The sequence below is a fragment of the Mustela erminea genome, chromosome 17 (assembly GCF_009829155.1).
Source record: "Mustela erminea isolate mMusErm1 chromosome 17, mMusErm1.Pri, whole genome shotgun sequence".
NCBI lineage: Eukaryota > Metazoa > Chordata > Mammalia > Carnivora > Mustelidae > Mustela > Mustela erminea.
Window position 1 is genome coordinate 5,367,957 of NC_045630.1, and position 26,355 is coordinate 5,394,311.

A 26,355-nucleotide genomic window follows, 5' to 3' on the forward strand; every position below is an offset into this window, starting at 1 on the left:
CCCTGCCCCCCCACCTCTGTGACCGTGAGGCTGACTGGGCGCACGCCAGGCCAACGCTCTTGCCTCTGGGGTTTGGTTTGTGGGGAACAAGACAGGAGACGTGGGGAGCCACGCAGGAGACTGGAGGCTGAAGTCCTCTGGCTCCTTCCCCATGGGGTCCTGTCAACCTGGCCCCCTGGACCAAAGATGTCAGCTCTTGGGAGACATCCTCCCCACACATCCAGCTCTGTCTCTCGGTCTCCTGGAATAGCTCCGTGTGCTGGCCTCTTCGGCCCGGGGATGTGAACCCAGGTCCTAGGGTGCACACTGTCTGTCTATGCTCGCCCACACCTTCGTAAGTAACCCCTTTATGGACCTCCCCTTCGAATTACCCTAATCCGGGTGTGCCCTCTGTTTCATCCTGGCACGCTTCCCATATTCCTTATTTCTTCACAGTCTCCAGGTTTTCATTTACCCTCCAAGGCCTCACCTTCGAGGCCAACTCTTCTCTTCTCTTTCTCACCCCAGAATTCTGTGCAGGATTCCCACTCTTGTGGGGTCCCTTCTGCACACTAATCTCCCCTTACTGTGGGGCTTTTCTCCTCGGAAATTCTACACAACTCAGGACTAGATGAAGGACGCAGAGTAGGTCTGTCTTTTCTTTCTTTCCTGTATAGCAAAATTACTGACTCTGTGAGTTGGTTCTGTGCAGCTAAAACCCTGTTCAATCATTAATTATTCTTAAGAGCGGATTGACCTTGTGGTCTGTGCGTCGTGTTCTCAGTCATCTAGAACATCGCTGCGGAGGTGACACAGACACAGCCTTCCCACTTCAACGTATCTATCTCTGTGGCTATTCTCTGCCCCTTCTGACCTGCTTTCTGTTCCTCTCCAGCACTGGGCTCCCCTTCTCGCTGGTTTCCAGTTAGGTCTGGCATGGAAGTTACTAGCATGAGATCACACTCTAGAAGGAGACAGCGGTCGGGGTAGTCATCCCCCTACTCCTCTGCTGGCCCCCGGCCCACGACTGTGGCTCTTGCCAGGCTCTACAAACAGCTCCCTCACGCTGTCCCTTCAGCTCTCGGGTGGTATCAGTCTCTCACATTGCTAGGACCTGGGTGCTTTATTCTCCCTTCTCGTCCCCTGAACCCTGCCCATGCCACTGTGCACAGTTGCTGCATTAAACGCTCATCAGTTTCCAACTGGGGCACGACATCTACTGGGACCTTTACAGACACAAGGCATCCCTGTGAGTCTGGAAGGCCGGAGTGCAACCCATCATCCCGGATTGAAATACTTGATCACTAATTCAGAATCACTAATTCAGATCACTAATTCAGAAGTCAGAGTTGTGATCCTAATACTCTAAAATCTCTTCAAGCTCATCAAAAATCACATAAAATTTCTACTGATGTGGTTTCCTGAAATAAAATCTAAACTCCAGGAGTAAGCTGAATTCAGAATCCCAAATTCCCAGACAGACACCTCTCTGAAGGCAGGATCCTGGAGGCGCTCTTCTTGGAGACAGAGCAAGCAAAGGCCTTTCTCCAGGGCTTGACCCTGTCCCTTCTCTGGTTTCTTCCTCTAGTGAGCTGAGCTCCTCCATGAGGGGCGATTGCTGTCCTCCAGCCTACGAGTGCAGCCAAAAGCAGGCCAGGTGGTCCCCTCGGTCTGTGTCCTCCCAGGCTCACATTCACTGCCGGGGAAAGACTACGTGACTCTTGAAAAATTAAGATGCTTTGCATTTTGTTCAACATCCACTCAGTTGGGATACAAGTTGGGAGTGACTAAGTTGTTTTTTTTTTTTAAAGATTTTATTATTTATTTGACAGAGAGAGATCACAAGCAGGCAGAGAGGCAGGCAGAGAGAGAGGAAGGGAAGCAGGCTTCGCTGCGGAGCAGAGAGCCCGATGCGGGGCTTGATCCCAGGACCCTGAGATCATGACCTGAGCTGAAGGCAGAGGCTTTAACCCACTGAGCCACCCAGGCGCCCCACTAAGTTTGTTTTTATAACATTTCTTTTCTACATCTGGGTGGCTGAGATCAACTTATTTATTTTTCACTCATATTAAAAAAGAGCAAGACACATGGAGGCCTGAGTTACATGGCTCCTGTGGATGGCTAGGGCTCAGCTCGCCTGTCAACTCACTTGGTCTATTCATCCCTGACCCTGGCTCTCTAAGTGTTTACCTTAAATTATAAGATAACTTAAGAAGATCAGAAAAGAAAAAGAGAGCTGTTGTACCTGGGACATTCTCATTCCTCCATCCACAAGATTAACCTTCCAGCTGATTGTGCCTCCACCAGAAATTTCCCCGTGGGAGTGAAAAGAGAGAGGGAGGCTTGAGCTCACCCAGAAATGGGCAGCAACTGGCCTTCTTCCTGGCGGTATATGAAGATAATGTCATGTCATATGAAGAGAATGTTCTATCAAGCACTGGAAACCAGAGACTAAGGCTCACTGACATCTAGACAACGTGGAGCCCTTCAAGGCATATGCCTATTTTCAAATCGTGCCAGGTGCTGCGTGTTGAAAGGAACTGTAGAAACCAGTCCACCAATGCTTGTCATAAGATGTTCAACACATGTCTGCTGGCTTCGGCAGCCCAACCTGTGTCCTGTAAGGCAGACGTACCTTGGGAATAAAGGGTAAAGCATTCTCACTGACTCAGCCCATCCAGAGCACAGGAAGGATCCAGTGGGCTGCCCACTGCATGGTCCAACCATCCTCCAAGGGAAGAAAAGCAAGGGTGACTCAAGATCTCATGGAACCACACTGCCATCTCTTCGTGTTGGGCTTTGTTTCTTCTCCCCCAACTCGCGCCCCCACAGTTTGCTTTTTTTTCTCTGCTCTTCCAGAGGGACCCCATCTCTGCCCACGCCTCACCACTCTCACCACAATACAACCTGATCTCCCTCTAATTCCCTGTTACTCTCTTGGGTCTTCCTCATGTCTTCCCACTATACTGGCTCATAGACGAAATACTCGATCACTGTTTTAATGTGATGGTAGTAGTTTTGTCCGAAGGCACAGCATTTACGAAACAAGACGAGGCTCGCTCATCATCACCATCTGTGTCTTTTAAGGGGGGTTCAAAGAGCTAAAAGTGACCAGAATGAAGGATAAATGTCAGACAACATATCATTTTAATGGAGATCCCCAACATTTCAAAGAAACCACCAGAACTCAGTTTTGCCAGGAGAGGTGAGACCGGCCACAGGGTAAATTTCCTGGGTCTCACAAAACCTCCACCAACAGAACCATGTCCTGCATTCAGTCTTCCTGGATGTAAGCCGGAATCTCTGACGAGCTATGGTGTCGTGGTGAGCTCACCTCTCCAGTCAGTGCTGAACAGGAGGAGATACACAAGCGAAGGGCCAAACCATAAGAGGACATGCGGCAACAGAATCCGGTGTCGGTCGGCCCATCACTCAGACCCACGTGATGGCTCTCCCCTCCTCTCCACCTCCAGAGCTGCCTCGTACCTCTCGTTTGGGTTTTGCCCCTCTGCATGAGCCTCTCCACTTCCCTGTCCCTTGATGGGCGGAGGCCAGGTGTGCCCCGAGCCCTGTGCTAAGCTGTGCGGCTTCTTCCCACGTTCTCCGTCTCTCCCGGGCCCGCCTTGCCCGGGTTACTCCTCCCTCCTCCTCTGCAGCTTCGTCCTGGTCTCTTCCTGCCGGCGTCTCCAGGCAGCAATGACGGCTTCATCGTCCATTTCTTCCTCCTCCTCCTTGTCAGTGCTTCTCCGGTACTGGGACCGCCGCCCTGCAGCAAACCTCCCTTCTTCTCTGTTTTCCGTCCTCTCTCTTTCTCCCTCTTGCTCAGACCTCATGAAGCTCTGGGTGAACTTCCTCTTGGCTCCGAATTCAGAAAAGTCTGAGCTGGACGACTCTTCCACATCTTCCCAGTCCCTGGGCCTGGCCCAGTTTGGACGCTGTGCTTCCGGGGACTCTTCCCCTTCGGAGGGCTCGGGGGTCCGGCGGAAGAAGTAGGGCTCTGGGCTCTCCTCTCGGGAGCTTGAGGTCTCACTGAACATCGACCTGGAGAACTTGTGCCTCTCTCTGCCCTCCCTGGTGGAGGAGGAAGACGTCCGTGAAGCGCTCCTTACGGAGTTGCCGTTGGCCTCGCGGAAGGACGACGTGTCCTGTTCCTCCGACTGCGATTTGGAGAACTTGTAGCTAGAGGACTTGGACTCCGTTTCCCGGAGCAGAGAAGACCTGGTGTACCTCCCCCTGGAGCTTCCAGACCAATCACTCTGGGGAGGAGATTTGTCCTCTGTCCTGAGGCCGCTGAGCCACTTAGCGATGCTGCCTTCCGTCTCTCTGCCCGCCCGGCTTCCACTTCCACAGCGATCCGACGCAGCCAGGGACGAAGAGGTGTCGGTTTCAGGCTTCTGCGAATTACTGCGGGAGGAATCCCGAAAGCTCCCTACGGCACTGTCCACGTCCTCCTCCCCGTCACCCACGCCATCATCCTCATCGTCCTTGACCCTCTTCTTCTTGAAGAGGGAGCTCCGCTTGTTGTCCGAGGCCAGCTTCTCCGTCTGGTACTCGGACATCTTCTCCCTCAGTCCCATCTGCATCTCCTTCTCCTTCCGGCCAAGCTCCTTTAGGTCAACGTTGTCGGCAAAGAGGCTATAGACAGGCTTGCTGGTCCCCCTGACTCGGCTCCCGAGACCTTGGGCCCTTGCGCCCAGCGCCGTGTGGGAGGACAGCAGGGCCGGCGTGTCGGAGCTGGGTCCCGGCTGGCTCTGAGGCAGCAGGCCGCTGCCCAGGGAGGAGCCACTGTGGCCACTGAGCAGGGAGACCTGGTCATCTCCTGGGCCACCGGCAGCCGGCGCCACCCTCATGCTGGCCACCGATGGTGAGCGGGACAACAGCAGCATCTCGTTCTGCTTCTGGGCCAGAGTCTCGGTGACCACACTGGCAATCCAGTTCTGAATGCTGGCGATGGAGATGGTGTCTCCAGGCCCCACAGGCAGGTTAGGCAGCGCTGCGGCAGGGAGAGAGGCCAAGCAGCTCCCCGCATGGCTCCCAGCCTGAGAGGGGCGGGAGCTGTGACTCTGGGTGCTGAGGACGGAGGCTGTGTCATCAGCTCCGACGGACGGAGCTGCCGACCAGAAGGCAGACAGGGGGATGCTCCTGCCGGCGGCCGACGAGTCGGTCTCCCAGCCTCCCATGGACTGGCTCTCCTGCAACGTCCGCCGGCTCCGCTCCAGCAGCTCCAGCCGCCGCTGCCTCTTCTTGGCCGAGGCGGAGTCCTCGCCCTTGCTGAGCTCCACGACCTCCTCCTTGTTCTCACTGCCCACCTTCTTCTGGTGCCTCAGTTTCCAGGCCTGGTAGGCCGTCAGGCTGACATCCGAGCTCCTCCCCTCGCTCTCTGCCTCCTCGGCACCTTGCTCGCTGCTGCTGTCTTCTGCGCCCAGTTCTTTCTTGTGAAATCCGAACTGGATTCTCTTGATCTTCCACCTTTCCAGGGCCGTGAGCTCGTCCCTGTTCCGGCTACAGAAGTTGTAGAAGGAGCTGGCCTCCGAAGACACGCTCCGCTCGTCGTCCTCGCGCGCCCTGCTCCCCACCTCCGAGCCGGCGTCCACCTCCTCCCTCTTGCTCCGGGACTGAGAGCGACGGGAGGCTTCCTTCTCAATCTCCAGCAGCCTCTGGTTCCACACGTCCCAGGTGCTCTCAGTGGACGCCGAGTCAGAGCGGCCTCTCCCCCCTCGGCTCTGGCGGCTGGTCTCCAGCTGCTGCTTCAGGACCCGGATGTCGTGGCTGCTGACACTCTCGGATGTGCTGCTCTCACTCAGGGTGTGCCTCCGTCTTCTCCTCATGAACGAGCCGCCATCGCCTGCCTCCTCCTCCTCCTCCTCCTCCTCCTCCCTCCCCCACCTCCGATGCCCTTCTGCCTGGTACCTCTCGTTCCGGCTCTGCCACTCCTGGATCATCCGGTCCACGTCCTCGTCTTCGGGCTCCTCCCCACCCTGGCTGGAGGCCGACCGCCTGTCCTCTCCCCCCGGGGGGACCCTGCCTGTGGGGAGGCCCTGCCCCTTCTTCCACTCCTCGAACAGCTTCTCCTCATCTTCGTCAATGAGGGTGAGGGGCTTGGACGCCTGGCTGGCCTTCCCCCAGGAGGAGCCGCTCAGGTGGCTGGTGGTGTCGTCCTCCTCCTGCACGCTGAGGGCGCGCACTCTGGCCCCGACGATGCTCTCCGCGTCCTCGCCCTCCTCGGCCTCCTCTGTGCCCCCTCCCTGACCGTAGTCTTCCTCCCTCTCCTCCATCAGCTTCTCGTTGAGCTCCCGGAGCTGCTTCAGGAAGCCGTCGTTGGGGTAGATGGCACGCTTCCGGCGCACAGTCATGAGGGCCTCCAGGACGGCCATGTTGTGGAAGATCATCAGGTAGGCCACCACCAGCACGGCGGACCGGCTGATGCCCATCTCGCTGCTGACCAGGACCTTCCCTGGAAGAAGGCACAAGGGACAACAACGTAAGTACCGTGGCTTCCTTAGCGGTTTTAAAATACTGTTACGAAGTACTGTTCAGCTGTGCTGGGCCCAGCCTCTGGCATTCATCTGCGCTCCAGCGCCCTGAGGGACAAGCGTCACTGGCCCCCATCGCAGGTGTCAGCGAGGGCGGACAGGCGCCCTGCCCTGGTGCAAGCATCCCCCGGCATTGCCTGAACGTAAGCAGGGAGGAGGGGCAGGGAAAGGGAACCAAAAAGTGTCCCCACTTTTGAAACACTGGAGTGCATTTCGACTTTCTTCCCGTCAACGTGAGCACCGGTGGGAGGAGAAATGAAAGAATCGGGGACAGGGAGAGAGAGAGGAAAAGAAAGAGGCCAAGTTGAATGAGTCACAGGACTGTCCATCGGGGAAAGCACACGGACATAGTGGAAACCTGAGAATCCCCTTTACAACATCCTAGATGTAGACCATCCACCATCCAGTGGAGCCTGGATGCTTCCTGAGACGGGGAGCTCAGTGTCCCACACACGCACTCACACACATACCTTTCACTCCCTATTTAGATCAATCTACTCTTTTGAAACTTATTTTATATGTTAGGGTGAAGTATAACTTTCTGTAATGAGCAACCCATGCTCCTCTTCTGACATTCGGACATTCTGGGGTCAATAACAAACATCTGTACAATGTTTTTTATACATAAATTTTTTTATGTGTTTTTTATACACAAATATGTTAGAGGATCACTAACATATTATTTTTTTAAAAGATTTTATTTATTTATTTGACAGAGATCACAAGTAGGCAGAGAGGCAGGTGGAGAGAGGGGGTAGCAGACTCCCCCTGGAGCAGAGAGCCTGATGCGGGGCTCGATCCCAGGACCCTGAGATCATGACCTGAGCGGAAGGCAGAGGCTTTAACCCACTGAGCCACGCAGGCACCCCTAGTGTATTCTTTATTAATTATTTTTCCCTTTTCCTGGCTACTTCGGGTCTTACAATCATTCGGACATTTTTTCGTTTCCTACTACTATACTGGCCAAACTTGCAAGTCAAACTTTCATTAGTTTATTTACCCCCCCCCCACCTTAGGAATCTGTATCAGGATGAAGCAAATAAATTTCACGTTTGGACTGACCCACACAGGGTCAGGGAGACCTCTCACCACTCTCATTCTAGGCACAGAGCCTTCACTGATGCCATTTAAGCTAGCACTATGGATGGGTGCATCCTAAAATGGACAAAGATTATCTTTTATATCAACGGAAACCTGTAAAGGTTTTTCAAAAAACTGCTAGTCCATCATGTGTCACTTTTTTCTGGTAGAATTTTTAAAATGTAAGGATATCTTTACAAATTCCTATTAACACATTTGGTAAATATAACCTGTTCTTAGAGCCTAGTGGAAACTTTACCAAGTCTTGACTATAGCATTCAATCAATTGGTTAACCCCTAGCCTCACTTCTGCTTCGAATCCTTCATGAGCTGGACAATATGCTTTCTCTACCTTCATTCTAACGGCTGTCTACAGTGCAGCTGGAACCACAGACACCTCCTTCCAGGCTGCCATCAATCTATCTGCCCCAGACATCTTTGGGGATGTTTGTTAAATCTTTGGGGGGTCCTAGCTAACAAAACAGGATGGACAGGGGGTGTCTTTTATTAGTATGTCTTGCATCACTGAAGACCTTGTCTGTCACCCAGAAGGTCGGAGACCAAGAGTAGGAGGGACCTGAGGCCCAATGGTGCTGGATGGCATTGCTGCCAAAGGCCAGCAGTCCGTAGAGGGAGGTGAGTGGGCAGAATAAAGCTGATGCAGGTTCATCTACCGATCCACTGTCTCTTTCCTGCCACCTCCAGCCCCGGGCTCAGCTGTCCCTCACCAAGGATCATCCCCCTTTAACTGGCTGACCAGGCCACCAATTAGTATTGTCAGCGCCAAAGTCTGCCTTCCTTCCTTTGGAGGTGGAATGACTGGGCCACCTGACAACAGGACACTCCAGGCACAAGCAGTCAAGCTGCCTCAAGGACATGGCAGCAAATGCTCCTTGGACTCAGTCTGGCAGAGACGCGGTTGAGGTGCCATGCTTTTCCGTGCCCTATACTCTGCACGCTGGGATTCCTCTGTGGGGCCTCAGGGGTGGCCTGAGGACAAGGGGAAGGGTGGGGGGGGGCCAGACCCCAGGTGACGGACTGTCTGTCCTCTGTGAGGCACAAGGCCACATGGACACTGTACAGATAGTGCTCTGCACAACTCTGGGGGGCGCCTTGCACATCCAAGTCAGAGGCGATCTGTGGAATTGTTTGGTTATGATAAAAAATTTCCAGCAGTCAGATGGCTTGAGGAAGGTGGTCTTATCCTGATTTGCAATCACCATTTTGATCAGCAGCAGGGCTGAATGCGGGAGGGAGGTTCCCTCTAGAGGTGGTCCTTCTGTTCTAAGTTTGAAGGGTATGGCTAGTGGAGAGAGCGCTGGGCTTGAGTAAGAAAGGTCTCTTTCTGAGCTCAGTATGCCTCTACACGGTTTGCTTTTGGGTTGTATTCTCCCAATTCATGATTCTCGTCTTCCCCAGAGCGTTCCCTCTTTCCATTTGCGAGAAAAACAAGAAGTACTTGCTTAGAATCGACCCTCCCCACCTTGCCACTATGGATAGAATTCAGGGTGGACAAAGGGCCAGAGTCTTTGCCAAGCAGATTTTCTCTCTAGGAGATTTGGAAATGGGACAGAGGCAGGGAGTTAGCCAGTCTACGTGCAGGCCTGCGGAGGGGCCACGCAGTCTGAGGCGGAAAAAAGAGAAGATGGAAACCAAGAGTCCAGAAATTCCCTAGTCCTCATTGAGACGATCCTCGAACCACATTCCCACCCTTGGCTACTTTCTTGTAGTGTTATAATTAATGTTGAGACAGTTTCTACTTATTAGCGACCCAGAGACCCTTGATGATTACACAGCGGCAAAGTCAGGAAACCTTTCATGGGTCTCAGTTTCCCCATTTGTAACATGTAAGGAACCCCCTCAGTTGCGCTTTGTTGTTTTACTACACAGACCGCCCAGCCCAGGTGTTAGTGTTGCCTTTCTCTTCCTTAAGAAATGACTCCACAGCATCCCAGAGGAGAGGAAATGACAGAAACTAAGCCGGGGTGGGGCGGGGGGCTGGGTCATTTCTGGGGGTGGTGACAACCATCAGCTCAGGAGTAGGAAATACCCTGGAGGCAACCCTAGTCACGAGAAAGTCCTTTGCCTGTGCGGCAGGGGTGCAGGGCACGGGGAGGGAAAGGAGGCTGAAAGCAGCCGCCGGCAGGTGTGCGGGGCGGGCTCCCACACCCCCACGGGCTTTTGCCAGGCCGCCCTGCACACCTGCTTCCTGCCGCGGGGCCACCCACCCGGGCCTCACTGGAGTGAGCTGCCCTCCTCCAGCCCGGATGAGACCCTTCCTGGCCTGGGGGGCAGAGCTCGCGTTCGCCCAGCCTGTCGCTGCCGCCCCCTCCACGCTCCCAGCAGCTTCTCCCACGGCGTGGCCCTTGCTGTCCGCACTTCTGGGGACAGTCACCGTACTCGGGGCCGCGCCGGATCTACCCGCCAGGACCGCGTCTGCCCGGGCTCCTCCGCGCCTCCCCGCTGGCATTCGCAGACTGTCAAGTCACGTTGGTCAGAAGGAATGTATTTTTTAAAGTAGGGTTTCCCCCCCATAAAAATGTGTCAAACCGTATATATTGTTTCACATTCAGTTTTGTTCACTTAATCCATTATGATCATCCTCTCATGGTAGCAAATAGAAGGTCCATTTTCATTTTTAATGACGGCTGAGTTTTCTAATCTATGCCCATATCAAAATTGACTTAACCGATCTGCATTTGTGTTTCTGATCACTCACAGTATAATAATCACACAGTGACACATTATAAGCACATCTCTGGATGTATTTCTCATGTCCTTAAGGTGAGTCACTAGCAGAACTGCCCCCCATCCAATGTTATGTACGTCTTAAGTGTTTTACTGAGGGCTTTTGCTTTTTTTTAGGCATTGAAAGAGAAGAAAACTTTTTCATATATATACATACATATGTAACATATATACTAAATTTATAAATTTCATTTTAATAAAAATATTTCTATAAAAGTAGTCTATGTATAGATATACATACATATATTTATAAATATACACATATGCTTACATGTATAGATGTGCCAGGGGCTACGCTAAGTAAGCTTTTAGGTGCCTTTTAAAATGTTAGTCCTCGATGCCTGGGTGGCTCAGTGGGTTAAGCCCCTGCCTTTGGCTCAGGTCATGATCTGAGTCTGATCAGGTCCTGGGATCGAGCCCCGCATCGGGCTCTCTGCTCAGCAGGGAGCCTGCATCCCCACTCTCTCTGCCTGCCTCTCTGCCTACTTGCGTTCTGTCAAAATCTTAATAAAAAAAATAAAATGTTAGTCCTCACAGCGATGTTAGAAAAATTATATCTTTTATCTTTGTTGTATATACAAGGAAACTGGGGCTCTCCTGGAGAGAGAAACAGCCTGGGGTTCCATGGAATGGAGATCATGTAGCAAAGCCTGGACTCAAGCCTGGGGTTTCTGACTGTGGATCCTGAACTCCCAGCCACCCCCCACCAGGGCATGGGCTGCAGCCTGACTCCACTGAGGTGTCCTGTCAACTCTACGGCTGAGTCGTGGGTCATCCTGGCAGCCTGGATGACGGCCACAGCCTTAGCACGGCTCTCCTTGCTCCCACTCCTACCCTCCTACTGCCGCGGTCTCCCAAGACCAGAGAGAGTTTTCTAAACTGTAGATCAGACCAAGGCTCTGCTCAGCTACTTCACTTTGCCCTTCCACTTTCTGACGGTGGGGCCCCTGCCTCTCTAACCCTCAGCCACCATGCTGACCCGCATGAGCCCATGATCCCGCACACACCGAGATTATTCTACGGTAGGAGCTCTGCACCAGTCGGCACGTCTCCTTGCTAGGGACGCCCTTCCTCCCATTTTTCCATGGCGAGTTCCTCCTTGTCACTCGCTTAAATGTCCTCTTCTCGGAGAGGACCTCTCAACTGGGCTAGCTGGTCACTCCAACACAACATCCTGGTCGATCTCTGCATCACTCTTGTCACTCTCTGACAGTTTTCTTTGCAATTTTCTCTGCCCTCACTGCAGTGTGAGATTCGAAGTTCAGGAGCTTTTTCTGTACCTCTCACCGCAGCACCGAGAACAGCGCTTGGCCTGTGCTCGGCCCTCGGTAATCACTGAAAACATGAATGATCGTCCTTTCCTTTCCCCTCTTCTTAGAATGAGGCCGCAGCCTTCTTAAGACAGAAAATCCCTTCTCCCCCTGTGGAATTCTAGCAGCCTGGGGCAGGCAGAAACCCCCCGCCCCCACCGCCACCTCACCTCTGTAGGTCAGCAAGGCTTCATCAAGGAACTCAGCAGCCTTCCGGAAATGCTGGGAGATGTCCACCTCGGGGAAGTCGTCCGCCTCCACACCCAAGTACTGAATCTCCAGGCCAGTGTAGAATTCGGGCCCAGTGTAGACGCCGGTGCCATGAGCGGCATTCAGAATGTGAGTAATTCCCAGCCTCTTCAGCCTTCCCTTGTTCACAGCTACACTCCTGGGGAAAGAGAGGCAGAGATAATTTCTGCCCGAGTCCGAGCTAGAAAGACCCATTACCCCTGACACTGGGAGCCTGCTTTGGCTGGGTCAGGGAGGCCAGAGCTGGGGAGTGCCTCCTTCTCTGCTGTCCGGGGTCTGGAGCTCACCTCAAATGTGGTTCTAAAAAGGAGCCAGGGAGGGGTGCCTGGGTGGCTCAGTGGGTTAAAGCCTCTGCCTTCGGGTCCTGGGATCGAGCCCCACACAGAACTCTCTGCTCAGCGGGGAGCCTGCTTCCTCCTCTCTCTCTCTCTCTCTCTGCCTGCCTCTCTGTCTACTTGTGATCTCTCTGTGTGAAATAAATAAACACAATATGAAGAAAAATAAAATTCTTTGCCTTGGAAATGGACATTCATCAAGACACAAAAGTAGCAGACAAGAGTAATAATCAAAGTGGACATGCTTCACGTTGATCCGACCTGCCATACTTTTCGAAGTCCTTTTACATGCATTCTTTGACTTTATCCCTAATAATAAACTGAAGAGGTAGGCAGGGTAACTTTTCATTCCCATTCAAAGATTATAAAAATGAACCTGAGAGCTTTTATGACATCCCAAGACTGAAAGAAAAAAAAAAAAAGACTGAGCCAGGACAGGTGTTTCTGGTTTCTAGTTGAGAGCTCTGTTTGCTGCAACAAAGTAAGTCGAGCTTCTTCTGAAGCAGATGGAGGTGTCTGGGGTCCCTGGTGAGTGCCATGGGAATGTTTCTGGGTCTACAGAGTGAGCTGGAGATCACTTAGGACTTGGTGCCCAGCTCCAGGAATCAGGTCTGGGCAACTCATTACTCCCAGGGGAGTATGAGCCCTACCATCCAAAGTGATCTTCCCAACTGCCTGCCACCATGGGGGCCCCAAATTTCCTCCTTTGCTTCTGCATGTAAGAGTAACTACGCAGAGAGAATATCTCATTAAGTAGCCAATGGATCAGCAAAAATCAGTCTCACAAACTAGCCTCATGGTACCAATTATACATGGGCAAGATCCTCCAGGAATAGGACATGAGTGAATTGTTTCACGTTTTGTTTTGAAAACCACTCAACAAACTTCTTAAAAATAACATTTTTTTCTGGTTATGCAAATAACAAATGTTTACTCTAGGAAATCTGTACAATTCTAAAGAAACCTAAAGAAGAAAATAAAAATCACTTGTAGAACCGTCTACTAGAGAATATCGTCACCGTTTTATCATATTTGGTGTCTGATTGTTGTCTGTGCAAAAGTGCATACACACATCTATATATTGCTCAACTAGCATCATATTATATATGTATGTGTGTATACATATATATGCATATAGATACATACATATATATATATATATATATATATATATGCACACACACACACACACACACATAATTTGTTACCTATTTCTCCTTACTATATTGTGAAAGTTTTCATTGGTTGGTAATAACATATAAAATCCAGTATCATCACTGGCTCCAAATGTGCCATCAGACAGCATCACTTTGCTGGATGGAGCTCTTGGGACTTTGCCTAAAGAGGAGGGAGTTTCACCTCTCTCAGGCATCAAGAGGGTAGGACAGAGAGGCATGGCCCACTGTGGTCAGACTCACTTCTCTGCTATGAAGACATTGGGCCAGACTTCATCCACCTCATTCCAGGGGGCTTCCTGGCGGTCTTGGACTAAGGCCCGCTGTAAATCCAGGACACAGGGGGTGTTGTACAGGCTGGTGTCATCCATCTTCTCCCTGACACGGTTGTACAGGTCCTCCACCAGCAGCTGCTCGGCCGACTCCAGCATGCCTGGACACTCGGCCTCGGCTCTGCCCCCCCGTGGCTTGAATTCTAGAGAAGGCAGGCAGCACTCTCGTTAGAGTTAAGAATACCGTGGCCCTCCCTGTTCCTCAGGAGAATCTGGTCTTGGCCAGTCTGCTGCTAGGACTCTGGGCACGGGCTGAAATACCAGGAAGGACTTAATGAAAGTCCAGGGGATGGGGGGGATGGGTGAGGGGGGCTCTGCCTCAGTCCGGACACTCATGGTCAGGACCAGCAGCCGTGTAGGTAGAGAGGTGGAGGCGGAGGACACTGGTTTCCCTTACTCCCTCCTGCATTTTTCCAAAGCCGGCTTATAACTTCTTAGAGCAAGGTCCTTAAGTACCTGTCGTCGTAGGTCTGATTCACACCTACAGCTCCCACAGTGCTCCGCAGAAACCAGAAGCACTTACCAAATGAATCAATGGCATTCTTTCACAACAGAATTCACTTTATTAGTTTGACTCCTTTACATTCGGAATGCAGATAACTTGGGAAAAGTAAAAACTTTCAGCATTTATGTCAGGTCACTCTCTCATACACATTTAATTTACTAGTTCATTTCATTTATTGTCTGCTTCTCCCCACTGGAGTAAGCACCTGTGAGTCTCAGCCCCCCACTTTCTGGCAGGGGGCAAAGGTTTGTCATGAACTCCCCTGATAGTTCCCAAACAGCATTCCTGGCCCTTCTGCCAACAGTTTGGAAAAGATCAGATTCCAAATGAATTCAAGGGACGCCTGGGTGGCTCAGTTAAGGGTCTAATTTCAGCTCTGGTCATGATCCCAGGGTCCTGAGATCAAGTCCCGCATCAGGGTCCTTGCTCAGCAGGGAGCCTGCTTCTCCCTCTGCCTGCTGCTCCCCCTGCTTGTGCTCTCTCTCTGACAAATAAATAAATAAAATCTTTAAAAAACCGAACCAAATCAAATGAATTCAAAATTTATTCACCCATATCTCCAGTAAACCTTTATCTCCTTCTCCTAATACGTTTGTTCCCAGTGATCAAATTTGTGGGGAAAGTAAGATATTTCTTTCTCTGAGAAGGTATATAAGAATAGTGGAGGGCAAAACCTTTGGGCCACTTCATAGCCGAAAATATTGACTAGAGAGAAGGGAGAAAGTAAGAAAGGAGTGTCACCTGCATTGGCCATAACCTCCTGTGGGCACTGTGTCTCTCCCCGATGTGGGGAGAGTAGAGCCACGTTTGGCAAATAGACTCGGCCCAGCCCTTCGGGACGAACAGGTGTCTGTGAGCCGAGCTGGCTGCTCGAGGTCCGCGGGTCCTGGGAGTTCTGGGTTCTACCCAGGACCGAGTGCTCCATTTCCCTACAGCTCTTCTCTCTCTTTTCCCTTTTCTGAACCACTTGACGGGCCCCCATATCCCTGCATCAGATCTCAGCTCTAAATGTTCTCTGATCTCCGGCTCAAAAGCAGAAAGAAGAAAAAAGCCCTCCAATCCCAGAGCTTTATTTTGTTTAAAAATAGATGAAGCGATCCTCTTCTCTCTACCACTGGGTCTTCTCCTGGGGGTCTCCTGGGATTTACCAAGCAAACGTGAAAGCCCCCCCCCCTCCCCTAACTGAGACGTCTCTCCTTTACTACATGTAAAAGATAAAACTCCCTGATGTCTCATTAAAATATACAGCAATGTCCTCTTCAGCTATTTATATTGCTGGCTTTTTCTTGATTTTTTTCCCTTTCCAGTTTAAAAACAAATGTCCCAGCCCTTCATTCCTACTGGCATTCCTGCCTTCCCAAGGGCTCTGGCCCACTCTCGGCCTGTTTCAACTCCACCTCCCTCCCTGCCTCAATTCTTCCCATTTATTTCTACTACCTAAGGCTTCTTCAGAAGAAAACAAAGCCTCTATATCTCCCCTCTAAGCTCTTTCAGAGGCATGGCACATGAAGACTTCCATGAAAATGAAGAGTTCTTCAAAACACGTTTTTATCCCTCTGATCACTGGTGAGGAGGGCAATGTTTTGAAATATCACTTGATTCATTTTGCTTTCTCTGACATATATTTTTTTCTTCCCCCACCACCAATCAGCCACTAAGAAAAAGGAAACTTAGGCTTAATGCCCCAGACAAGGGGAGAGTAGATAAACCTAGAATTAAAAAAAAAAAAAAAAAAAAAGCCATTGCTTTGTTTCAGATTTCAATCTACGTGTGCAATGTCCCATAGACATATGTATATCATTCTCTAGGCTTGAGAGCAAAGTTTCAAAGAGAGAAGATGATTTTTTCACAACTCCTAGATGTTCACTTATCAGGAACCCAAGCATGGAGAGGGGTCCAGAGAGTAAAGCACAGAGCAGAGATGTTGCAGGCTGGCAGGTGAGGGAACTTCCCAAAAACACAAGAGGGAAAAAGGACTTCCAGAGTCAGGTGCTGGGATCAATTCAGAGAGATCTACTGGGTGAAGCCACTCGTGCCTGGCTTGGAGCAAGGGAGGCGAGACCCCAGGCAGCATAGTAAAAGAAAATAGAAAAGAACGTGAGAGTTCCTCAAGAAGATGGGGCCTCCAAGGCTGCTCCTACCACAAGCAGCAGCAAATGGAATTTCTGGCTCCTCAGCAGGTGGACAGGAGATCTAGGTATCCTCAGGGACCCTGCGGGAACCCAAAGGGCCTGGGGACTGAGAAGGGGAGCTGGGATACATGGAGAAGGGGCAGCATGTGTGGTTCTCACCACTAAAAGCCAGGGAAAGGATCATGGCCACCAGCAGTGGTGATGCCCAAAGCCCCAGCAGGGCCCATGTGATTACCAACGCTGCTATATCCAACCTCAGCCCACAGCAGAGGCAGAGATCCCCAGGGCAAAGGGAGGAGAAAAGAACTTTGTTCCAAAATTGATTTAAGAAAAATCCATCCAATCAGGATAACTGTCCTTGAATGAAGTACATAGCATGCTTTCTGCTCCAAAATTTACCATGTGCATATTAACCTTTCTCCCCACTCTAACTTTCCCTACCGTAATTCAGATGAAAACCACCTTCAAACACTAGTGGACATGCAGATCTAAATCTAAATATCCCTTTGAGCAGAACTCTCTGGGTGCTTCTGGTCATTTCTTGGGCTTTCAGGTCTGTGTGTCCAGAATAAGCCACCCCAGGATCCCTGAGATGAACTGAAAAATGGAATGGGAGGCCACAGGAGCAGAGTGGAACTGCCTTCCGGGCTGTTAACTCAAGAGAATTATTCACACTCGTACCTAATAATTTCCACCTCGGGTTCATGAAGGTTGATGATGAGTTGTGTTGGCAGAACTGCCTTCTTTGGATCTACTCCTCTTAATGGGATGGGTCGCACCTGGGAAGCACCTTGACCTCTTCCAAAGGGCCCTTTCCAAGGGTTCCCAGATGAGCTGTGGACTCTCCCCTCTCCCACCACCTTCTGATGGCATTACCTTCGTTGATGATCTGCTTTGCTGCAACAGCTGAGGAGAGGTGAATGGGCTCCATGAAAATGCTTTCTGTTTCTGCATCTGAGACCATCGAGTACCTAAGAGAAGAGGGTATCTGTGTGAGATGACTCTGGGTAGCATCGGAATGGGAGGCATTCTTTTTAGACAAGAAACTTGGACCTTATTTTAGGCACAGTGGACAACAATGAGAGATAAAGGGAAAGCCTTCCTAAGTTTAAGAACCTGAGAATGCTGAACACTGTGGGTCAGTTGCCACCCGATTTCAAACCAGAGTTAGCATTAATGTGAGTTGATGTTTAAGGACACGGTAGTCTAGGCTGTGGAGGGAAAGGCATACAACTGTGGTTGGGGAGAACTTACCCTGATGTGATTCTCCTTCCTCTACTGGGTTCCCACCCTTGGATGTGCTGTTGATAATTTTTTCCCTCTAGTCCCTCTTTCTCTGTCATCTGTACTCTAGGATGTCCCTAACCATGCTTATGTTACTTATGTTACTAAGGTTCTGCTGGATTGGTGGGCTGGTGGGCTGCCACCATTCCCTCCATGCCCTGTATCCTTGCCCCGTTTGAGAGAGAATGAGCTAAGAAAGATGGGCTGGCACAGGAAAATGGGAAGGTATGCTCAGATGCACAGTCCTGATTCTGAACACAAGAAACCAAGGTTCAGCCTGAGCCCAGGGATGCAATCAAGTAACTTAGATAGATGTCAAGCAATTTTCCAGAAATAATTCAACAGACATGTCCAAAGGGATATGAGGAACATAGTGAATTGTGGCAGAAACAAGGGATAGGACCATAGTATCAAGGTGGGTGCCCGCCCTTTGTGGGTTCATCTCTTTTCCAGGCATTGGGGTGAACTTTGGGTCTATTTTTTCTTTTTTTGCTTAGTCTTTCCTTTAAGTCCAAAGAACTTAAAGAAAAATTTTCCCCATCACACAAACTCCCTGTGTTACCCCTTTATATAGTCAACCCCTCCCTGAACCTCATCCCCTGCCAATCACTGATCAGTTTTCTGTCCCTACAGTGTGGCTTTTTCCAGAATGTTCTATAAATTCAGTCATACCACTGTCTTTTGGTTCTGGCTTATTTCAGTTAGCAAAATGAATCTATAAGTCATCTGTTATATTGCATGAATCAATAATTTGTTACTGAATAATATTCCATTTTTTAGGCACCTCAGGCTGTTGCTACCATTGCTGTCACACTGTCTTGAGTCACAACTGGGTATCTAGAGGGGAAAAAGATAATATTCCCACTGCTGGTTTGGTTGAACTTTGAATTCTGTCTTTCTCAATCGGCCTGCTACTATTTACTTTTCAGAGTCTTCAAACAGTGGCTGTATCCTTCTGTTCAGGTTTTACAAAGGCAATCCATGAGAGAGTGGTGGGTGTTTGCCATCTTACCCAGGACTAGAACCTCTGTTCTACTGTGTTTTTGCTATTGAATGTCTGAAGTCCATGTGTTTCATGATCCTTATAACTAACTTATTTTATCTTTATGAAAGCCACAGGATCTTTTCGTTTGTGGTATCTAACTTCCCAATGATGTTTGTTGGCTTATTTTCTTCCATTGAGTTGGGAATGGACACCGTTTTTGAGTGCCTTCTATGAACTTAATCCTAACAAAATTCCCACTCTGTAGGTATCATTATTCACGCTTTAAAATGAGCAAACTGTGGCCCAGACAAGCTAATAAAATTCCCCAAGGCAGTAAACAAGAGGCAGGGCTAGGAGGCAAATACAGGGCAACCCTGCTCAAAGTCCAATCTTCTCTCCACTACAAGATACCATTTAGATTAGACAGGGGAGGTGGAGTCGACTGGTGGATCCCCAAGCCCAACATAGACTTTGACACAGAAAAGTACTTCTAAAATACGTGTTGAAAGCACAGGTGGATACAAAGATGCATGGATGGATGGGGTTGAGTTGTGCTGGGTCCAGCTGAACTGAATGGAGCTAACTTGAGCAAAAATAAGTTTAGTTGAATTGATTAGCAGAACAATTTTCTCATGGTAGAAATCTACATGAGAGTCCTCCCTTGGGAGACAGGCGTGCTTAGGGCTAATAAGACTATGGAGAAAGAAATACCTTTGCCAAAAGAAAGGAGTAGCCTATAACTCTACTCAGAATGTTGCTAGACTTACCAGTGCACCATAAGGGACAGCACAGTGTAGAATTATTGTTGGTATTCCTGAGGGATTTCCAAGAGCAGTTGTGTTGGATTCCCATTCAAGCGTGGAGTACTCCTGTAGTACTCCAAGTACTCAAGAGGATGCATTCTTAAGTAAGTATGATGGTGGGGGCGGGGGTGAATTAAGGGCGAAGTCAGTGGGATATTATCCTTGCATATTAGAACCGCAGAGGTCTCATTATTTGGCAAAGGCAGTAAAGAGTGGAACACCCGGTGGGGGTGGGCATGGGCTCTGCAGAGGCACGCATTAGGTCAATTTATTTACCCCCGTATCACCAGCCCATGAAAGGTGATCAGGCAGACTGAGATCAGACTGAATGGATGGTGGGTGGACAGACAGGTAGATGGATGAACAGACAGATGGATGGGTAAATGATTGGAATGTGCCAGGTACTGGGCAAAGGGGATATGTCCAATATCACCCTGGGGAGCTAAGCAAACAGTCTCCAGGGCCTGCTGTCTCCGTCCTCCTTCCCCTTTCCAGCCTCAGCTTACACTGCCTTCCCTCTGGCTCACTCCTTTCTAGGAAGCTAGAAAGGCTTCCCGTCCTCACCAAGCTTCCTTGTGCCCTGGGGCTTTGCAGAAGCCTACTTCCACTGCCTAGATGCCCCCTCACTCCCGCTGTGTCTATCTCTGAGATCTCAGTTCAGTCTTCTCTTCTCCCTCATCTCTGCCCCTCGTTGCACCAGACGCCTTTCCTTTATGGTGCTTCTAGCAGATGCAATTTTACTTTTATTTATGAAATCATTTGATAAATACCCATCTCCTCTACTTAACCATACCCTCTATGAGGCAGGGACCATGCCTGGTACTTTGAAGACTGTTATGTTCCCAGCACCGGGTACAATGTCTGGCACACAGTAAATGCTTAATAGGGATTTTCTGATTCGCTGATGGACTGAACTGGTCCCCAGTATGGGTCTGCCTCATAGCTGCTACAGCAGCTTCAACAATTAGCAACAGGTATTTATCAAGTATCTGCTACTTGCTCATTATGTCACTGGATACCATAGCAAGCCCAGAAGCGAAACCACACTCTAATTGTTCATGCTCACTCTCTGCCCTTGTGAGGCCAAGTTGGACACAATCTCGGAGGCCGGTGTTGTTAGGAATTTTTTCTTAGGGTAGATCTGTTAGTAATTTTTTCTTAGGGTAGATTAAAGGTGGCCCCAGATCTGGAACACTCTTCACACTTGCCTTGAATCTGGCGGATCTGTGACTGTTTTCACCAAGAGAATACAGTAAAGGTGACACTGTGGCAGTCTGAGCCTCAGTCTGGCTCTCGTGTCTCTCTCATCGGAAGCCCTGAGCTTCCTCTAAGAAGTCCTACTACCTCAGGACCACCGAGCTGACAAAGCCACGTCAGCTGCTCCTGCTGAGCTCCCGGCCAATGGATGGCCACGTGGATGTGTCTCTTAGACGTGGCCCCTCCCCCTGTCATAGCGCCCCAGCTGACACCACACATACAAGCTGCCCAGTGGACTCCTGTCCAAATTCCTAATCTACAACGAGGGGAGCAAAATAAAATCATTGCCTTAATTCATTAGGTTTGGGGGTAAATTTGTTAAGTTGCAACAGTTTAACAGGCACGGTGCTATTCCAAGGGGTAGGAAGTGAGACTTGAGGCACCCTTCTCCCTAATAGTGATACAGAACCTAATAAATAGCAGCGAAAGACCCAGATTTGTTGCAGTTGGGAAATAACAACAAAGTAACACCGGTAGGAGAGCAAACCCAGTCAACCTGCGGGCAGCTGGGCCCAGCTTTCAGGGCAGTCTTTGTGAAACCAGCAACGTCTCACAGAACTAGAGCTGGAACCTCAACTGTTACATAAATGTGAGTGATATCCTTGTAAGTAAACAATATTTGTTAAGGAAGTTTTACTCTTTTATTTATAAACAATTAATATTATTTATACTATTATTTTTTAATTTATACTATTATTAGTATAAATAATCATTTTTTTTTATTAAGGATCGGTATTATTTAAAATGAGTTGGGGGGGTGGAATCCAAGCAAAACCCTGACCAGGGAATTGGCAGAAACCCTTGTGGTGTGCGGGGTCGAGAGGGGCTTGCTCCTGGCACATGCCCTCATCTCTCCTACAGGTCAGTTTTCTGTTTCTCTGCAGGCCTCCATGGCTCTGAGGCTTTCTCACATCTGTAGTCAGTATTCCAAACAATGGGCATGACCTGAAGAGGGACAAAGGAGGAGCCCTCACTGGTCAGGCATGCAGAAGGCCTCGGAAGGAACCCACCCGGCCGTCTCACCTAGATTCCCGCCTGGAAGGATCAGCAAGCCCGTGATCAGGCCAATTTTCCTCAACAGCACTGACTTTAGATTGTATGGATTTGGTTTCACGTGACAAACACAGGGAACTGAGAATCTGTCCTAAATGTACCTGAACTCTGAGGCTATGAGTTTGATAGGGAGGATTTGAAATTAAAACCTGAAAATAGAAATGACACAGAAACATCCTTCCTTCTTGTGAGGAGTCAAGATGGAACTTGAGCTAAGGAGTCCGTCCGGAGGAGACTCTGGAAGACTCTATCCAGTACACTTTCCAGAAGCAGGCGGTTTTATGATTGAGAAGAGAGGGCGTGAAGAACAGCTTCTCTCCAGCCCCATGACATGTCTCTTCTTGGCTGCTCAGGCAAACATGTGAACAACAGTAAACTGAGCTCAGCATGACATCCTGTTGAGTCTAGGATGTAAATTATGAGTCACCTGCTAAGGGGAAAGGACACGCAAACCTAACAGTCCTAAATCGTTTTGCCACGGATACAGTTTACTAAGTCAAGTGTGGGGGTGGGAGCCCAAAAGGACCCAGTGGAGAACAAAGTTTAGGCACAGAGAAGCGGCTCCTTTGTTTTCCATGGAGAAGCAGGCCTGCAGGGAACGAAAAGAGGAAGGAAAGGGAGACCCTGAACCACTGGCCCTGTTTATATTTGCAAGGTCAGTGAGACAGTGGCTCTGGAGGTTTTGATTTATGACCACATCTGTGCCTCTACCGCAGACCTGAGACAGAGTGAAATGACACTCACACCCTGATTGGAAAGCAGCGAGGGCTGGCTGCTCAAAAAGATGGGCAGGGTAGGAGAGAATCTAGGATCGATATACCCCTCATCACAGGTTCACAAAGCAGCAGCTAAAAAGCCTTGAGGGTGATTTGAAAGAGAAACAATAAAGCAGAGTTTGATGGACTTCCTAACCAAGAGCAGGAGACTGGTGCCATTTTCTCTAAACCTGTGTTTTTCAAAATTGCAGACTGTGACCCATTAGTTTATCATAAAATCAATTCAATGGGTCCTGCCTGGCATCTGGAAAAGGAAGGAGGGAGGGAGGGTGGATGGCTGGGTGGAGGGTAGAGGGGAGGGGGGAGGGGAGGAGAAGGAGAGAAAGAGAAAAAGAGAAAAAGAGAGTAGACTAGTACTAGCCATTTTAAGATAAATATAGTTTTGTGAAACCTACTTTTTTATTAATACCGACCTGAATGTATGTTCTGAGTGGAGCTGCAAATGGCACGTCTTACCCTGGATAACAGTCACCAAAGTTTGAAATCCACTGCTTTAATCCAATTGTCAGGTTGTCAAGGCACAGAACAGGTCCTTCAACCCAGACCCCCTGCCAGCGGATCAGTTCATTTCAAGGAGTCCCTTGGAAATGCAATGGACGCAGCGGCCCAGGAGGGGGTGTCTATCTTGATTTGGCTTTTGCAAAAAAGGAAAGGATTTCTGAGTTTCTTCTAAGTGTACATTTACTCCAGAGAAAGTGACCACACAGGCAAAGTTCAGGTTCCAAAGAAGGAGAGGAAGTCAGCAATGAAAGCAAATTGATTTATAGCAAACTGCTTCTGTCAGGCTTTGTGAAAGCTGTGAAAATCTTCATGGAAAAAGAAATAGAAAAGAGAAAAGGTAGCTAGGAGTAGCCGTTTCCCAAGGACACACAGACCTGACACTTCATGCCCTCATGTCAGTCCCACCTGCTGTTACCAGCCATGGAGACCTCCCTGTAGGGAAATCACAACATAGTTAAGGAACTTCACCAAAGGGGGCTAGGGAAATTCTGTCACAAGAGATGGCCTGAGCAGATAATCAAGGAGTTCTAGAAACTGTAAAGGCTTAACAATTTCAGATCCAAAAAGCCAAAGCAAGAAATGCATTTTAACTTGGAAAGAAAGAAAGGAAAACAGGGTGGAGGAACAAGACGGCAAAGGAGCAGGAGACCTAAATATCGTGGGGTCCCAGGAGTTCGGCTAGATGGTTAGCAAACCATTCTGAGCACCTACAAACTCAACAAGAGATCGAAGAGAAGAACAGCAACAATTCTATGAAGAGAAATCGACCACTTTCTGGAAGGTCGGACGGGCCGAGAAGTGAATCCAAGGCGATATACGGGAAGATAGACCTTGGGGGGAGGGCTGGCTCCTGGCAAGTGAGAGAGCAGCAGAGCAAAATCAGAACTTTTAGAAGTCTGCTCCAGTGAGGGATGTCATTCCAGAGGTTAAGCAGGGGGTGGAGCCCTCACAGGGACAGTGTGGTCTCAGGACCCGTGAGGTCACAAAAAGACTGGGGGTGCCTGAGTGTGGCAGAGCTCCCAGGTATTGAGCAGGGAGAGTAGGCTCTCAGCTCGGGGTTACCTTAAATTGATATCTGAGGCACAGTCGGGCCACTTCTCCTCAAGCAGGGACCCCACAAGTGGCAGGTCTGGGGAGACTCACCTTCCTCCTCTGGGAGGAGTGGCACAGGAGCGCAGGACAGGAATCTGCTGGGTTTGGAGACTCCAAAAGGGGCAAGCACCAGAGACAGAAATGCTTGGTCACAGGCCGGGTGAGCTCAGAGCACGATGGAGACCAGGGAGACGAGAGGGACTGATGGCGTTTTCCTGAAGGCGCACCCAGGAGTGGGGCGCCGAGCTCTCAGCTCCCCCAGTCGGAGACTGGGCGGCCGCCATCTTCATTCCCGTCCTCCAAGGCGGTACAGAAAGTGCTCAGGGAACAAAAGCTCTGAGTGCAAACCCGAGCAGATTGCTTAGCCCGGCCCCTGGCGAGGGTGGTGGATTTCCACCTCCCACAAAGACATTTGAGAATCACAGCAACAGGCCCCCCGCACCCCCAGAAGATCAGGAAGAACATCCAGCCAAGACCAAGTTCACCAACTAATTCAGAGCTAGGGGGAATACAGCACATAGAATTTATGGCTTTTTTCCCCAAGATTCTTTAGTCACTCAAAGTTAAATATTTTAAAATTTTATTTTTTTCTTATTCTATTTTTTAAAAACGTTTCCTCCTTACTATTTTAACATTTTAACTACTTTACCTTATGAATACCTTTTAAAAAAATCTTTTAAAATTTTCATTTTTATAGTCATATAGTATCCCTTCATTGTATTTAAGCTTATTTTTTGTATACATACAGGTTTTTCTTTCTTTAAAATTTTAGGCTACAGTTTCTTCTAATAGAGCAAATATACCCTAAATCTGGAGAATGGCTTTGTTCTAGTCTCCATCCTGATCACATTCTTTCCTTCTTTTTTTCTTTTTTCAACCAACTTCTTATCATATCAATTCCTTTCTTAGAATCTTTTTAAAATTTTCAACTTTACAGTCATATTCCATCCCTTCGTGTTTACCCTATTTTTGCATATATGTAAGTTTTTCTTTTTTAAAATTTTGGGAGGCAGTCTCTTCTAACAGACCAATATACACCCCAAATCAAGTCTGTGGCTATGTTCTATTCACCAGTCCAATTATTTTTTTTCCCCTCCTTTCTTCTCCCCCAGGTTTTGTGTCTCTTCTGATTTGGTTAGTGTATATTTTTCTGGGGTCATTGCTACCCTTTTAGTATTTTGTTCTCTCATTCATCTAGTCAATCTGGATAAAATGACAAGGTGGAAAAACTCACTTCAAAAAAAAGAACAAGAGGCAGTACTGATGGCTAGGGATCTAATCAATACGGACATTAGTAAAATGTCAGAAACAGAGTTCAGAGTGATGATTACCAATGTACTAGCTGGACTCAAAAAAGGCCTGGAAGATACTAGAGAAATCCTTTCTGGAGAAATAAAAAAACTAAAATCTAAACAAGATGAAATTTAAAAAGTTATCAATGAGGTACAATTAAAAATGGAAGCTCTTACTGCTATGATAAATGAGGCAGAAGAGAGAATGAGTGATATAGAAGACCAAATGATGGAGAATAAAGAAATTGAGAAAAAGAGAGACAAACAACTACTGGACCACAAGAAGAGAATTCAAGAGATAAGTGATACTATGAGATGAAACAGTATTAAAATAATTGGGCTCCCAGAAGAAGAAAGACTGGGGGGCAGAAGGCATATTGGAGCAAGTTATAGCAGAGAATTCCCCTAGTTTGGCAAAGGGAACAGCATAAAATCCAGGAGACACAGAGAACCCCCCTCAAAATCAATAAAAATAGATCCATACCCAGTCATCTAATAGTAAAACTTACAAGTCTCAGTGACAAAGAGAAAACTCTGAAAGCAGCTTGGGACAAGAGGTCTGTAACATACAATGGTAGAAATATTAGATTGGCAGCAGACCTACCCACAGAGACCTGGCAGACCAGAAAGGATATATTCAGAGCACTAAATAAGAAAAATATGCAGCCAACAATACTATATCCAGCTAGGCTCTCATTGAAAATAGAAGGAGAGATAAAAAGCTTCCAAGACAAGCAAAAGCTAAAAGAATTTGCAAACACTAGACCAGCCGCACAGGAAATATTGGAAGGGATCTTCTGAGCAAAGAGAGAGCCCAAAAGCAACAGACCAGAATGGAAGAGAGACAATATACAGTAACAGTCACCTTACAGGCAATACAATGACACTAAATCCATATCTTTCAATAGTTACCCTGAATGTAAATGGGCTAAAT

General features: G+C 48.9%; 1 protein-coding gene across 3 annotated transcripts in view; it reads right to left on the reverse strand.

Moving 5' to 3' along the window:
• Nucleotides 1-1,980: 1,980 nt before the first annotated feature.
• The window catches only part of DUSP27 (dual specificity phosphatase 27, atypical), a 45,383-nt gene continuing 21,008 nt past the window's right edge, over nt 1,981-26,355 (reverse strand). For all 3 annotated transcript variants that reach the window (XM_032317948.1, XM_032317949.1, XM_032317947.1), the window contains 4 exons: nt 17,255-17,349; nt 13,653-13,884; nt 11,821-12,038; nt 1,981-6,433 (listed from right to left, as the gene is read on the reverse strand). In XM_032317948.1, the coding sequence (XP_032173839.1) occupies nt 3,612-6,433; nt 11,821-12,038; nt 13,653-13,884; nt 17,255-17,349 (3,367 nt within the window). In that variant the 3' untranslated portion in view covers nt 1,981-3,611. The remainder of the gene's footprint in view (nt 6,434-11,820; nt 12,039-13,652; nt 13,885-17,254; nt 17,350-26,355) is intronic.